The sequence below is a fragment of the Psittacula echo genome (assembly GCF_963264785.1).
Source record: "Psittacula echo genome assembly, chromosome: 9".
NCBI lineage: Eukaryota > Metazoa > Chordata > Aves > Psittaciformes > Psittacidae > Psittacula > Psittacula echo.
Window position 1 is genome coordinate 5782871 of NC_137745.1, and position 16566 is coordinate 5799436.

At 45.1% G+C, this 16566-nt stretch overlaps 1 protein-coding gene across 5 annotated transcripts in view; it reads right to left on the reverse strand.

Annotated features, from left to right (window-relative positions):
- Positions 1-16566, reverse strand: part of PHF2 (PHD finger protein 2) — an 82229-nt gene that overhangs the window by 5142 nt on the left and 60521 nt on the right. For 3 of the 5 annotated variants that reach the window (XM_080625370.1, XM_080625372.1, XM_080625369.1), the window contains exons 12-20: positions 15971-16342; positions 15021-15140; positions 13659-13777; positions 12825-13003; positions 12550-12623; positions 10617-10774; positions 2767-3044; positions 1156-1251; positions 154-263 (exon numbers count right to left, since the gene is read on the reverse strand). In XM_080625370.1, the coding sequence (XP_080481496.1) occupies positions 154-263; positions 1156-1251; positions 2767-3044; positions 10617-10774; positions 12550-12623; positions 12825-13003; positions 13659-13777; positions 15021-15140; positions 15971-16342 (1506 nt within the window). Of the gene's footprint in view, positions 1-153; positions 441-1155; positions 1252-2766; positions 3045-10616; positions 10775-12549; positions 12624-12824; positions 13004-13658; positions 13778-15020; positions 15141-15970; positions 16343-16566 lie in introns of those variants that run through there. The other 2 variants (XM_080625373.1, XM_080625371.1) reach the window with 2 other exon arrangements.

Sequence of the window (16566 nt, forward strand, 5' to 3'; positions counted from 1 at the left end):
GACTTTCATCACATCCCTGAGACTGCTAAGCCTTGTGTCACTGGCATGAGTAAACACTGGGGAGGGCTGACACTGCACTGCTACGGCAGCATGGCTGCTGCTAGGGAGAGGGCTTTTGTTTCCTGGTAGCTATGACTTCTGAAGCAGCCTCACCTGCTGTGACAACTTGGCTGCAGCAGCGGCGAGTCCAGTTTCAATGGAGGCGACTCTTGTGCCCTCTCGCACTGGTCTGTCTTGTCGAGGCACCGAGGGGCCAACTCGTGCTACAAGGAAAGCAGATGCAGGTGAGATGCGCAGAAGGTGCCTGTGAGAGCAGCGTTACCACCCACCTCCTGTGCAGGGAGGGCCAGGGATCCCGCAGCCTCTGCCCTTCCTTCCCCAGGACGCGTGCAAAGCCAGGAGGTGCCAACAGCCTCCAGTCACAGTGGCTTGGGGAGAAGCTGCCAATAAGGATGAAACACAGCTGAGCAACTTCACTGGCAGCTGCAGCTAAATGAAGCCAAAGCCATGGAGGTTTCTGCCTACACTACAGATATGAGCGACTCCAGCATCATTTCCAAATGGAAAGTGTTCACTGCCCCACGAGCTGCGGGTGGACATGCGTGCCACAAGCTGATGAGACATGGGCTGCTTGTCACACACACAGCAAGCTGCAGAGACCTCCTCGTTAGTGGGCACATCAAAGAGGTCTAAGGACCCCCTGGCCTGTCACTGACTCTGGTGTGCCGCAACAAAACCATCCCTCCAGACCACCAGCTTTGGCTGAACCTGGAGGACTATTCCCACACTCTCTCTCATTATTCTTTACACAGCCAACCCCTAAAAGCCCTGGTTATTCAGCTGTCCGGGGTTTCATGGCTACACCACTGCTAAGGTGGCCACCAACTGTTCCATCACCAAGAGCGCAAAGAAAAATAAACCAACAACCCACCAAGGAATGACATTTCCTGCCACCTGATTGACAGAGGAAGGCTAACACCGCTCGGCATGAGTCCCAGCACAGGCTGTCACCTCCCACTGTGCGGGGAAGGATTAATCCTTCACATGATAAAGAAATTGCCAGTTACGGTCTTACAATTTCCACACTCCTCGAAAAATGGCTGGTTTATTAGGGACCTGCACAACTTAGCCTGAGTCGGGGCAGGACAGACTTACCAGTTGGACTGTAAGGGGCATCATCTGAGCTTTTCCTTTTCTTTGATCGGGATTTGAAAACTGGATTATCTTCATCTGATTCAAGAGAAGGGTAAACTACAGCGGGAAACAAAGGCAATAGTTTCAGTGTAGGAAACAGCTCTACCCTTGCATCGAGGCCCACTTGTTCTGTGTGGGTGCAGTAACTACAGGCAGCACAGCTACAATAGCAAGGGCCCCAGAAATACCACTGAGTGGTGACACAGCTGCACCACTCAGGGAACTTCTACTCTCATGCACACACTACACCTGGGAGCTGCTGTCATTAAACTGTGACCAAGTACTTTCAGCCTAAACAGTGAAACTTCTCAGACAGCAAAAATCAGCTCTTCCTCTTGTCTGTGGAGCATCAGCACAGCTAGAAGAGACATGAACAGGTTTCCTTATCTCAAGCTAGACTGGTACTGAAGGCACATCAGCCAACCCCTTCATTCAGCACACAGCTTCCTGGCTCCTGTGACTCCTGCACCACGAGGCAGAGACAAATAAGACACAGTGCAAGTATCCAAAAGGTAAATGTGAACCATTCTGCCAAAGGACCCTTTACAGGCCTGTGGGATAAACTCCAACTGATCTCTCTAAATGTTGTCCTAACCTGGACTATGAAGTTTCTGCTTTCCTTTTCTTTTTTTTTCCACACACATTTGATTTTCTTGCTAGCTGCCATTTGTCACCTCACTTGTGATTTTGGCGTTGCTGTGGCACGTTCCAGCACCGCCAGTGCATGCAAGGGCACTCTAAATGGCTGGGCAGCCTTCTGCAACGTCACAGCATCTCCATCTCACCTTGGTGTCTCTGTTAGTAATGTGAAAAGACAAACTCCACTTTTCCAATCGTAACAAATGATTTCTGATGGCCCTGCTTGTCAGGGAGACTCAAACACACACACGGACTCTCCTGTTATGCAGTATAAACCTCTACCAACTTCTTGCTGTCTTTGGGACTTCAGATTTTCCAGCCCTTACCAGTCTTCACATTATTCCTTTTCTTCATTTCCTCACTTCTTTATACTCAAAAACACCCCTCCAGATTATTCTGGCAGAACTGATGTAACTGGTGCAAACTGGCTTTGTGCCCATTTCTGCTTCAGATGCTGGCATTCTCTGCCAGCACTCAAAACACCACTGGATCCCTTTTCCAAGTACAAATTCAACTTCTCACTCAGCTAGATATTTTATTGCCATTGTGTAGACAAAGACATTTCTGTCATAAGTACTAGTACCTGACACACATTTCTGGGACAGTTTCCTGTTTCTTGGCTGACTGCTGTGGTTTCAGTGGGCTTCCATGTTTCTTAAGACCGTCTGATTGTGACATGCCCCAAATACAGTCTGTCTGGATGGCCATGTCACCACTGGCTCTGGGGTCAGCCTACCCATCTTTACAGTGTTTGCTTAATTTTGCCATGCAGGTCTCTTGTTATTTGCACTCCTCCTTCCCAAAACACCCAGTGGATTCCAATGGGACAGAATGTGAGCAAGCGCATCATGAGAAACATGGGTGTATGTGCAAACATGCACAGGTATGTACATGCAGCCCCAGGCACACACTCAGGAGTTCATCTGTACTCACCATAGTCTGAATCTTTAAAACAGGCATCTAAGTGGTCCTGGTCCTCATCATAATCTTCTATGTCGATGTTGTTCTTTGTGCTTTTCTTCAGTAACCGTTTGCCGGTGTTTTTGTTGCTGCCACCACCCGTTTTTTTAGAGTTCTGTGTGGAGATGGAGTTATTCTTCGCCTGGTTGGTTCCCCACGATGGCTGGAGGCAGGACTCTGAGGACTGGAGGTTTGCCATGGATAGCATGCCCTGGATTGCTTCCTGCGTGCTGGGTGAGGCAGGTGGCTGACTGTGGGGAACAGTGAGAAACACAGGAGCTATCAGTGATTGCAGAAACACAGGAACCCCTCTCAAAACAGCTTACTCCATTTCCTGCACAGTGCTGCTAGGAGAGGTTTCCTGATTACTGCCTTTTGAGCAGCCAGACATAACCACAAGTGATTCTTATGCTACCAGCAGTATCCCAGTCATCCCATTAGCTTTTAGGGTGCTGCCCCAGAAGTAAGGAAGCTGGCATGCAATGGGCAGCTCCTGGGGGCTGTTGATGCTGGTGGGTGACAGCATCACCAGGGGTGAGGACAGGGGTCAGGTTGCTTTTCGTAGCCCAAACCAGCATTCATAGGATCACAAAGAATCATGGAATCCTTATGGTTGGAAGGGACCTCTTTAGATCATTCAGTCCAACCCTTTTCAAGGCAGGGCCACCAGGAGAAAGTTACACAGGCACGTGTCCAGGAGGGTTTAGAATGTCTCCAGCGAGGGAGACTCCACAACCCCCCTGGGCAGCCTGTTTAGTGCTCTGCCACCCTCAACAGAAGGAAGTTCTTCATGTTGAGATGAAACTTATGTTTTAGTTTATGGCCAATGCTCCTCGTCCTGTCACCGAAAGCTGGGAGAATAAAACTCCTTACCACCAATGTAGCATTAAGAAGCAGGCAGCAGCGCTGGGTGCTAGGTGGAATTTCCACAAATCAAGCACACCCAATGCTGATTTCATCCTTACATTTATACACAAAAATCACAAGGTAGTACACTCCCAGTTACAATGATTGGTTAGTGATTTACGTACAATTATAATATCTGCAGTGTCATTCTCTTCTGCTACTACGCTTGCGCAGAGGAAGGGTCTTCACTTGGGCAAGGGTCTTCTCGATCTGTGGGTGTGCTTTTTAGTATTATAATGAAGGCAGTTTACTTTAGGTCACCTTAAAAGTAAGTTTTGTTGCCAAGTTGGCCGGCCAGATTTCTGCCTTGCCAGGTTGTCACATAACTCATCCTATATACAATGGACTCTAGGTGCTTTGGTTATGCTCTAGAGAGTAAGGACTAAGGCGAGCATCTCACAGAGAACAGGGACTTGAAGCAACACAGCATCTAATTTCTAAGCTAACACAGCATCCCATGCTAACATAGAGGCTAACTTCTTAAATCAAGATGTTCTTATAGTTAACTGCTTCATAATCAAACACAAAATATAGAAAGATTCAATAAAACTTCAGATAATCTGCAACAGTCCTGTCGCTGGGCACCACTGGAAAGAGTCTGGCAACAACACAGTGTCTCTACAACGAGCTCTAAGGGCTTATGGGTCAGCACTGGAGGGGGATGCTGTGGTGGGCTTCTGTGACATGCTGCCAAGAGAGTAGAGGAAGAATCTGAAAATTGTAAGGAAGCTCATGATCATGGGCAACAGTTCACACTGGGGGATATTACCACTCCAGGATCTGCTGGAAGAGAATATGGTAGGCCAGGTTGGACAGAGCCTTAGGCGACACGGTCTACTGTGAGGTGTCCCTGCCCATCGCAGGGGGTTAGAACTGGATGATCTAAAGGTCCTTTCCAAACCAAACCATTCTATGATTCTATTGTGGGTCACAAACAACTGAAGAAATTTCTACAATGCATTGAGATGGTTTTCTGATGTGGGTGTGGGGGAGATTGATTATGGGAGATGCTGGAGAGACATGGACTGGATGGGGGGGCTGCAGGGTGGGTGAAAACCTTGCTTTCATGGAACTTGCTTTTTGGTATTTCAATGCCAGTCATCAACAGGCATAGCACATCTACTATGGGAAGAAACACATTCCTATGGAGCAGGCTGAGGTCAACAACATGTAAATTCTGACTGGCATCTATGCTTAGTGATGTGGAAAGCAAGCTCCCCACCACAGAGAACATAGAGGAATGATAATCTCCTCAGAGGAAGTCAGACATTAATTCTGTGGCAGGCAGAACACATCATCAAACGCTGCCAGAACTTTGGAGTTTGGGAAAAAAGTGAAATGCAAAATGCAAACACACCCCCCTCCCCCCCTTTGCTGTGGGAATGATATTTTTACAGTTGTGCAGCAGAAGCCACCAAGATACAGCATTTCCCAAGCAAATTAGCAGTACCACATTGCTTTCTCTTACTTGATTTTAACATAATCCACTTTAAACCATTACAGGACTCGGGGTAGAGTAATGTACAAGACATAATGGGAGTTTCTGGGCACTAATTGCATTAATAAATAATCCTGGAAATGAGTTAAGACTGGGGTTAGCAGCTAGAAACTCAATGAATAGAAGAACACTGAAATAGTTAGCAAAGAGACATTTTAATCCCTTCATTATCATGCCAGATGCTTTAACCTTCTCCCTGTCAAAGGCATATTTTGCACCATCTATAAGAAATTAACATATTTTCTTTCCAGATTTCCCCCCAACTGCTTTTGCAAACACCGACCTCTCAAAACACTGCAAACAGACCATCAAGTAGTGACCACTAAATCGGCAAATCAGAGAGGAACCGCCTAAAGCAACACAAACTTCAACAAGTAAATTGTGGAATATGATCAAAACCAGTGGTTCTGAGAGTCAGACCGCAGCCCGAATGTGTGGGAGAAATGTCTGGAAGAGACAGAGCTGTGCATGGGGCAAAGTGTTTCTCATTAGAGCATGTGCTTGTGCGTACTTCCATTAGAAGCACTGCAGCTTTCTAAGCCTGAAAGAATTCAGAAAGACCCAGGAAGCAATTTGTAAGCTCTGGAAGGACACATCCCCTTCCCACCGCTTCAGCAATGACTTCAAAACCAAAATTTTTATGGGAGTAAACTATCTGTGAGTTACAACTCTGACTTAGCAAACACTTGAAATAAATGGGGGAGCAGGAGCAAAGCATCTAGAGCACTTCTCAACGGTCTGTGGCTCTGTGACTTTTGAGCAACCTGCTCTAGTGGAAGGTGTCCCTGCCAGTGGCAGGGGGTTGGAACTGCGTGAGCTTTAAGGTCCCTTCCTACCCAAACCAGTCTGGGATTCTGCATGCCCTCCCTGTTAGGGATTTTATTCTTTCCTTTTACTCTTGTAAAGACAAGGGCACATGATTGACAGATTAGCTTACTGCAATAACTCTTCCCTGCCTAGCAAGCATCTGGTGGTTCTAGCTGCGTACAGTGCAGGAACTGAAGGAAGTTCACACTGGAAGCTGCCAGCTTCCCCTGCAACACCCAGCACTGCATGGTAAACCCCAGTGCAGCTGCTACATGGTCCACAGGTAAAAAAATTCACAGAATCCCAGACTGGTTTGAGTTGGAAGAGACCTTAAAGCTCACCCAGTTCCAACCCCTGCCACAGGCAGGGACACCTTCCACTAGAGCAGCTTGCTCCAAGCCCCTGTGTCCAACCTGGCCTTGAACACTGCCAGGGATGGGGCAGCCACAGCTTCTCTGGGCACCCTGTGCCAGCGCCTCAGCACCCTCACAGGGAAGAGCTTCTGCCTAAGAGCTCATCTCAGTCTCCCCTCTGTCCGGTTAAAGCCATTCCCCTTGTCCTGTCCCTACAGGCCCTTGTCCAAAGCCCCTCTCCAGGTTTCCTGTAGGCCCCCTTAGGTACTGGAAGGCTGCTGTAAGGTGTCCTGAGTCTCCTCTTTCCAAGGTTGATATATATTTTTTTATATATATATATACACAAGTACATACATATGCCTACCTTTTACTGCTTTACAAGTAGAGAAAGATGGAAATCACTGCTGAGAGTCAGACATGACCACATGGCATTACGTTGTGACACGGTAGGTTTGTATATCATATTTCTTCCATTTATTTCTTTTAAAAAGCATGTTATGGCCATTTAAAAAACCCAGCATAATTATGAAATGAAACATAGTCATTTCATTTATTGGGAGCTTTCTTCAATCAAGCTGCAACACACACTGCCAAAGCCTAATTGTTTATACAAGAGCCAAAATTGATATGACACGTTCCCACTGAACTACCACACAGAGTGTAGTAATTCATGCGGACTTTAGTTACGTGACTGCGTTAGTGACTTTGATTTCAGAAACCACAAAGTCTACAAATACACTGGCTCCAGAGCCCAGGCTGGAGGGAGGAAACTGAAAGGCCTGAGTTCTCCTCCATTACTGAGTGGCATTTTTAACCCATTGTAGACAGCAAAAGACACTTCCCAAGCAAGGAAGAGAATGAAGGCTGCATGGAGACCTCAGAGCAGCCTTCCAGTATCTGAAGGGGGTCTACTGAAGGGGGACTGTAGTGATAGGGCAAGGGGTGATGGGTTCAAACTGAAACAGGGGAAGTTCAGGTTAGATGTAAGGCAGAAGTTCTTCACTATGAGGATGGTGAGGCTCTGGTGCAGGGTGCCCAGAGAAGCTGTGGCTGCCCCATCCCTGGCAGTGTTCAAGGCCAGGTTTGACACAGGGGCTTGGAGCAAGCTGCTCTAGTGGAAGGTGCCCCTGCCTGTAGCAGGGCTTGGAACTGGATGAGCTTTAAGGTCCCTTCCAACCCAAACCAGTCTGGGATTCTGTAATATATAGCAACTCTGTTACTTGATTTAAAAATCATTGGCTTTTTCACTCCCATTAGGACTGAAAAGAGAACTCTTAGAGGAGACTCGGCACACACACCTTTGTTCAATACAGAGATGAGAATCCCAGTCACTGTGCTGCAGCGAGTTACAACACCCTGGTGTTGCTGCACAATGGCCAGATTGCCGTCACAGGGCTGCCTGGCACTCCACAACTGATGTACTCTGCACGAAGCCAGTCTGCATAACATGCTTTAATCTCTAAGCTGAGAAAGAGACAACTGCCTAATAAACTGAGAAGATTGAACCAAAAGATGTCTCTGGTTCAGAAACACTCCCTCCTTTTGATTTCTCTATAGCTCTGTCACCACACTGCGACCTTAAAAAATTCTATCTTCTCTCTGAACATCAAAAACCATATATATAAATATATATATATTTAAACTCACTGATAAAATTTGCTTCTATGGTTTCCTCTGGTAACTTATTCCATACGTTCCCCACTGACCACAAGGCACATCTTCTGGAATTCTCAGTTATGGCTTTTAGCTTCTCATCTTTCCCGGGTTTAGATAATATCTTCCTATCTGAGGGAACATTTTCATTCCATTTTAACAGGTCCTTTCATCTTTGCAAGCTGTGCTTTTCCTGGGTCACACCCCCAATAGCCAGCAAAGGCACAGCATGGGTGAGGACAGCACCAGTCTCTTTGTCCAGTTTGGTCTCAGCTCTCAGACCACTCCTACAGCTGTTTCTACTTCCTCCACATGTTCTGTGGCTTTTATAACCAAAGCAGACCTAGACAAAGCAAGGAGGAAACAGATACTGATACCACGGAACGTGGGATCTGGCTTTACTGCTCAAAGCAAACTGGTTTTGCTGTTTTGCACGTATAAAAAGGTGCGACACAACTCTTGCTCTCATGCACCATAGCATCACAATGGTTTGGGTTGGAAGGGACCTTACACCTCATCTAGTTCCAGCCCCCTGCCATGGGCAACATCTACTGTATGAGTCATGAGTAGGATAAATTCTGCCTCAAGCAGCTATCCCGGAAAACCAACACTGCTCGCAGCTCAGAAAGCCAGCTGTGTCCTGGGCTGCATCAAGAGGAGCGTGACCAGCAGGTCGAAGGAGGTGATCCTGCCCCTCTACTCTGCTCTCGTGAGACCTCACTTGGAGCATTGTGTGCAGTTCTGGTGTCCTCAACATAAAAAGGACATGGAACTGTTGGAACAAGTCCAGAGGAGGGCCACGAGGATGATCAGGGGGCTGGAGCACCTCCCATATGGAGACAGGCTGAGAAAGTTGGGGCTGTTCAGCCTGGAGAAGAGAAGGCTGCGTGGAGACCTCATAGCAGCCTTCCAGTATCTGAAGGGGGCCTACAGGGATGATGGAGAGGGACTCTTCATCAGGGACTGTAGCGACAGGACAAGGGTGATGGGTTCAAATTGAAACAGGGGAAGCTTAGATAGATATAAGGAAGAAGTTCTTTACTGTGAGGGTGGTGAGGCACTGGCACAGGTTGCCCAAGGAAGCTGTGAATGCTCCATCCCTGGCAGTGTTCAAGGCCAGGTTGGAAGGAGTCTTGGGGGACATGGTTTAGTGTGTGGTGTCCCTGCCTGTGGCAGGGGGTTGGATCTTGATGATATTAAGGACCTTTCTGACCCCAACCATTCTATGATTCTATGATATGCCTAGCCTGTCTGGTAAAGATGATTTTCAAATGAAGCACAGTCGAGATGGAACTGGCTTATTAAAAGGTCAGACAAGAACAGCCTTGCCACACATTTCACATGCCACATCTCCACCTGACTTGTCATTCTCACCTTCCAGGAGATAACTCCTTTGTTTGCACAACAGGCATAGTTAGAGGCTAGAAACTTGTGCCAGCAATCTACCCAGAGCTTCCAAACATACCAAGGCCGTGGCTCCTAAGGAGCAGTGGAAAATGCTTAGGTGAATACCTTTGGTCTTCTACAGGTGGGGGACAAATCATCCAGTTAAGATTGCAGCAGCAAAGATCTACTTCATTAGCAGACTACTAGGGAGGATAGGGCGTAAGATGTAGCAGTTCATGTCTGTGGTGCACAGAAGCCATAAACTCAGTTCCCAAAAGCCCTTCTTGGGGATTTGTTTGAGTTAAGCAAGACATTTCCATATGTGAAGAGTTCCACTAGCTTTTTTCAAAACAACATGAATGCTTCTGCTACCTAATTCTCTACCAGTAGTTTAAGATCTTAAAAAACTGGAGGTAGTGAACCCATCCATTTGTTTGGAGATGGGCCCAAACAAAATCCATGTTCCAGACGATCCTGCACTGCAGGATATGAGTCTAGGAACCGTATTTTCCAATTCTGTATTGCTTTTCACTCCTCACTGTTTGGATTACTAAGAGGTCTACTTCTGTCCCTTATTAACCACATTCCAAACCATCCAGTGCCAACATCAGTGTCTACCGACAAAGGTCCCATAGAAAACCCAACCAAGGCCAGACAAGCACTTCCATTTTAGGTATAGAAGTATCCATGAAAGAGTTTGGTGTTTTCCAAGCCATGTGTTTTGGTGGGGAGAAGAATGATGACCAGGGTGTGAAGGAGGTTAGACAATTACCTGTTTTCTTCTTGCAAACATTTGACATTGGGGCAACTGCACAGCACCTTATAATGCCTTATGAAGATTGCGAGCCATCTGGATGACTTTATTATTACAACATTACAACATTACTTAATTATTGCTACATTAAAAACCATTATTCATGCCCTCAAGCTGCATCCACTGAGTTCTCCCTTTCTTTTGAATGATTCATCTATTACGGTATTATTGCTAAAATGGATGTTCAACATTTGCAGATGGGAAATGCCTCTACATTACATCACCAAAATCTTTCCCATTCACTTTCCCACCTCTCCCTCCAGATCACAGGATAAAGGAAGAATTTCTGTACTGGATTAAAAAAAAAAAGCAGCTACTGAGGTGCAAAATTCATTCTCACACACAGAGCCACAAAAAAGCCTTTTCTGTTTATGGGTAAGAGGGAACACCATCCCTCGGTGCATACCTGTTGGTGTTATACTCCAAACCCCCAACTTCCTTGCTTGCCTGAAGAAGATCAAGAATTCCTGCTGAACTTCCAGTCTCTTTCTTTACTTTGGAATTGCGCCCTGGCTTTGCCTCTGTGTCAATGTGAAGCAAATCTTCATCTGACGAGTCATCACTCTGCAAAAACAAGGAACAGGTTCAAAAAAGTGGAAGTTACTCCCCAGCCTCCTGCTTCTCCAGAGACACAGGCCTGGCCTTTGCCATGTTCTTCCATTAAATAGAACAAAAGACCGAAAGACAAACAAAATCAGGTGCACAGTAAATGTCAGCTGCCTCGCAGCCCATATGCATGGCAGGATTTCTATCCCCTTCCAACCCTGAAGAACCAGCTGAGATCTGATCCTGCACATGGCATCAAACCACCATAAGGTGGCATTTCCAAGTACTGTGTTGCCTTCTCAGCCCCTGCTCCTGTTCTTGAGACCACGACCCATGTAGCAAGAGAAGTGAATGTGTAGCCATATGTCTGTCAGCCCAGATATGCATCAGGGCACAGGTCTGTATCTTGCAAAACTATTAACAGAGCCAGTTCAGACACAGGGACAGACCCACTTCTGGCATCACTACTGCAAGAGAACAGGGAGAACTGCCAGAGGAATGGGATAGCCACATAGAAACAGTGGCATCTGGGGCCTCTGAAGGAAGCTGCCTGCATCTCCTGTCTTTCTGGGCCTGCTACCTCTATGCACTGTAGTCTAGAGTATAACAGAACAACTTTTTTCCCCATTCCAGCCCTATTTTCAGGCCTCTAAAGAACCAGCCCTTACGCATAGCCTGCTCTGTCCTCTCCAGGGACTGGCCTCCGTCCTTTAGCTTCTGCACAGTGAGATACCAGCAGGTTTTACCCTGTTCTCTGTATACTGGTCTCCAGGCAACAACTACTAACTCAGGCAAGGAGGTCTGCACTTGCTCTTGAGTATCTCTGAGCCAAACCAGGATGAAAAGGGTTCTTAGGGTCAAACATTTCAGTCAGCTACTGTTCTGTGTTAACAATGTATTTTGCTTTTTCTGATTTATTCAGATATTATAATATGAATTTTTATTAATTTTTATTAATCACAGTTGGGCAAAACATAAAATTTAATGTCATTTAATTTCATATATTAAGCTTCCATGCTGATACAGAGCAAACTTCCATGTGTGCTGTTCAACTTCCTGAAGGCAAACTGTCAACAGGCACTTGACATTGCATGTAGAGGGACATGTAAAGTATCACGCTGTGTCCACAGCATTCTAGATGTAAACCCATAATGAGCAGAAGGAGACTCTGCTAGGTGATAGTAAACAAAACCTTTAATTGTCACATAATAGGTATTAAGGGCTTCTAGTAATGTGAAACGAGAGGTGACGTAAGTTCCATTGTATGAGTACTGGCGATTTCATCTGTCAAACATGAACATGGAAATTTAACGACCAGTATTTGAAGTGAGTGGAAACAGGAGAACAGACACAGGTTGAGAGTGCAGCCTGGGACAGCCCCTTGTGTCTATCAATCTGCAACATAACATCAAGCCAGCTATGACAGAAAACTCCTTCTGACCCTTCCAGTTCCTTCTTATGGTAAGGTAAGAAGGAACTTACCTTCTTCCTTCAGGAAAAAGGAAGTTCTTCCTTGCTCCTGTTGTTGTAGTGTTGGACAACTGTCATGGTCCCCACAAGCCTCCCACCAGGCCTGACCATGTACCAGCAGGTCAAGCCACAGCACCACATGACACTTATTCCTGGCAATGTCTGGCTGCCACCTATCCTGTGCAGGCTGTGACTGTGGAGTGAAGGAGGAGATGCCACAGCAGCCATAAGAAGGCTTTCCTCCTGCCATCACAGCCCTGCCGTGTGTACTGTTAGAGACATACAATGAGTGCTTCCTGTGATAGGTACAATAATAACCATACCTTGTATGATACTGACTCCACCTTTGGCTTCTTAACAGGAGTGTGCTGCAGAGTGTCTTTTTTATCTGACAAAACTGAATTAAAAACAAAAAGAGAAAGAAAGTCAGGGTTCTTTCCCCTTCAAAATCCAGCACTCCCAATCCACTTATACTGGACTGACAGTTAAGACACAGCTTATTTTGTTGTAAATCATACAGATTTTAAAACCTAGTTTTGGACAACCAATAACTAAGATTTTGTTGTACAGATACAGATAAAATAGGAAACATTCTTACAGGGCAGTTCTCTTTTTGTAGTGTTTTTCTTCCTCCTGATTGGAAACTCATCAATTTTTAGTTCACCATCATCTGACACATATTCATATTCATCGCGTACAGGTTTTGCTTTGTCTTCCTTAAAATTCTGCAGTGACCCAAACACACTGGTGTTCAGCTGGGGTTTGACTCCCTTTGAACTGAAAGGAAAGTAATTACAAATCAGTGACAACGCTCTGACTGGAAAACACCTTGTCAGTGAACTCGAGAAGACAGTGAGTATCTTTATGCAGAAATCTCAGGACACTTGGGTATGTTCCGAAGTGCCACAGGAACTCGAGTCAGTTTACAGACACATTTCTGAACCTAGAATTTGTATCTCAAAATATAATGCCCACTAGAGTGGCCTTGGCTGGCTTCAAATAAGCACTACATTGTTTAAAGCTGTCTCAAAGAATAGCGTGATTTGCATAATGCACGTGCAGCATGGAATTTTGGAATGCAGAGTTCATTTAACAGTCTCTTAAAATTGTACCATGAAGGATCTGCCCCAAAACCACTTAATATAACTTAACCAGTAAGAACCTGAAGTGCCAAAACTCAATGCTGAATGCTGAAGACACTATTCACAAGCAAACTACCAGCCTCAAAGATAGGTCTTTGGTGTTATGGCACATTAAGCTGGGTTCTAGGTAAAAGTTCTAGAGAAAAGGACTTTTTGTGCAAGTGTATTTTCTACACTGACCACCACAAAAGCAGATTTTCATCTTCTTGTATAAAAAACCATTATAAACCTAAATAATAACTTTTAAATCTGCTTTTTTAGTTGATGTGTATTGTCAGATTTTTACTTACCCAAGCAATTTCTTGTTAGAGAAAGAGAATGTAAATTTGTTGTCTTTATTTCCCAATAAAGGTGTCTTTTCTGATTTGTGTTCCTCTTCCATCTTTAGAAGTGAATCAGGTTTACTGTTCTGAAAGGAGAAAGACCCAAGCCAAAACAGTAAAATCAGTTAAATGCCTTGTTGTTACTTCAGATCCCTAGCTAACCTCAGAATCCACTCATCTGTATGAGGAGAATAATATGTTCCCCCAAATGTGGTGAGTGATAGAGGATTGTAGTCTTCCATAGACTAACATGGGTTTTAGTGAGGAACTTGTCCCCAGTCAGGAAGCACTTCAGCACCAGTTTAAGTAGTGCATGCCAGAAACATGATGGCAAGTATACATATTGCTCTCTTGAACTGGTACAGACTGAGGTCAAACACTAAACACACATTTTGTGGATCAGAGCAGGCACTAAGCATGCTGCTCAGCAGCATCGTGCCTGTGTGGGGAAGGACTGAATCCAGCACAGTGCCTACAACCTCCCAGATACAATTGGTGTTTTTTCCTAGGCTCCACCTGCTTCTTTCACACCTTCAGAAAAGCCTGAATGATGAATTTAATAAGTTAATATCAAAGTCATTCAGTGCAGTGGAAGCCTTTTATTATTTTTTTAAGCATCGCCTAGTACTTTCCTAAGCTGCACTGGCTGTAGAGTTAATTGGTACATATTGATCTGATCACATTAACTGTGACTAGTTTTACACAAAAATTTTAGATGTCTCTAATGTTAATGATTCATGATTCTTAGTAGCTTCCCCAGGTGAAAAAGCATGTGTTTTTGTTTTGTTTGGGGGGATTTGTTTGCACCTCTGTCATTAGAAGTTCAGAAAGCAGCTATTTCTGTAAGAAAGCCTCATGTCACCTTGTTTTAAATAGTACCTAGGGAAAAAATGTATTACTCTATGAATGAATTTTACTCACCCTACATTAGCCCTCCAGGAAGGCAAGCTTTAAATTCATGTGGCATAATTCAGATTTCATTAACTCTACTTATATGCCATCATTAGTTATTGACTTCTCTGGAACTACTCCAGACTGAAAGTAGTACCACTGTGTTAAAGTAAGAATCACAAGAGATCAGCACTGATAAATCTCACTATTTACAGTGTTCCCCCAGGCTTCCCCAAGGATGAGGATGGACAATTCAGCACATGCTTTGAAGAATCTGCCCCCCCCCGCCCCCCCAAGCAATGATTACTTCCCATTTTCTTTGGGAACTGAAAATTCATGCCTCATACTCTCTTGCTTAGTATGATTATTTCTCCACACTTCACCTATCACTTGACTTTCGTGGCAGAATCAGCAGCAGGATTTAACAGGAGACATTACCTTGTACTTCCATTTGGCTTCTGTTTTGCTTTTATTTTGCTCTCGAACTTCAAATTTCTCCACCTCATTCTGCTTAGTAGCAGTTTCCTTACTGGGAGCACTTAGAACGTTCTTTGCAGCCTGGGGAAAAAACCAGCATGCATCTCAATGAGGATGGAGTGCCAGCATGGTACAGAAACACACCTTTTAGCTGGATTAGAACATGAAAACTCCTGATTCGTTCTTTCTGAACCCAAATATGAGATTCAGTCAAAAACGGCTGAATGCAGAAGACTGAATGCATTTCTTCTTGACATACCAATGTACAGGAGTACTGTGATCTCCCTGCCTAGTGCTCCACAGGCAGGTTTCACAAACTGCACACAAACTCCTAGGAAATTCAGACGTGTTTTAGACAAAACTTACAGACACTTTTAACAAACAGTTTGCAACACATCACGCTGTCCGTGACTCAATGAAATCCTGGGCCCTGATGAAGTCAGCAGCAAAATTCAGGTTGAATTAAAGGACATCAAAATGAAACTTGTCTTACATGGGCAAAAATGGAAGAAAACTATTGTTTTATCTTCAGTCACTCATTCTAGACTAAAATCTTATGCAAGTAAGATGCTTTAGAAATTAGTTCCTTCATCTTTGATAACTGGTTATGGAACTGCGTGTGTGCGAATAACACCTGAAATAAGAATATAACGGTTCAAGGGGCAAAAAAAAAAAAGGCCATTAAAAATGTCTTTTCATTTTCACCTCACCTCAGTTTGGGCTGTTAACTGGCAGAAGTTTGCCAGATTCAGTTTGAATCATAGGTTTCTTGGAGGTTCCATTTCAAATGAGTATCATAGAATCCCAGACTGGTTTGGGCTGGAAGGGACTTGAAAACTCATCCAGTTCAAATCCCTAGAATTTATCTTTATTATGGCAGGAGAAAAGGGAGAAGTTAAAATGGGACCCACCTTCCCTTTCTTTGGCGTCTCGATCTTTGTCAAAGCCTCCTTTGTGTGTGCCTCCAGCAAGTCCAGATTGGGGATGGCTGGTGGGGGACTCTCTTTTGCCTTCTTTCCTTTCTTTTTCCCTTCTCCCTTAACTTTTGGTGTTTTGGGAGGCTTGGGGGGCTTGGGGGGTTTGGGGAGTTTGGGGGGTTTGGATGGCTTCAGTTGCTTGGGAGTTTTCACAGTTTTGGGAGTCTTTTTTTTCGGGAGCTTTTCCAGAGGCTGGGGTGGAGGCGTTGTTTGGATGGGTGACGGTGCCTCCTCCTTCTCCACAGGACACATCTCCTCGGCGTTGGTGTTGGCACTCGTGTCTACTTTGCTGGCTTTTGAAGCATTCTGGAGTTCAACACAAAATGGAAAGTCATTCAGACCCACCTGCCTCACTTTAGGTATTCACCTCACCCTGTCTTCCCTGGGGAAACAAACCCCAAAGATCCCATTTCCATAAACGGATAACGGCATTCCCGGGTCAGGCTGGCCAGGGAACAAAGACCACGTCACACAACAACGCACTGCTCACCGCTAATTCCCACCCCATGTTGCTCAAGCACAAGTTTGGC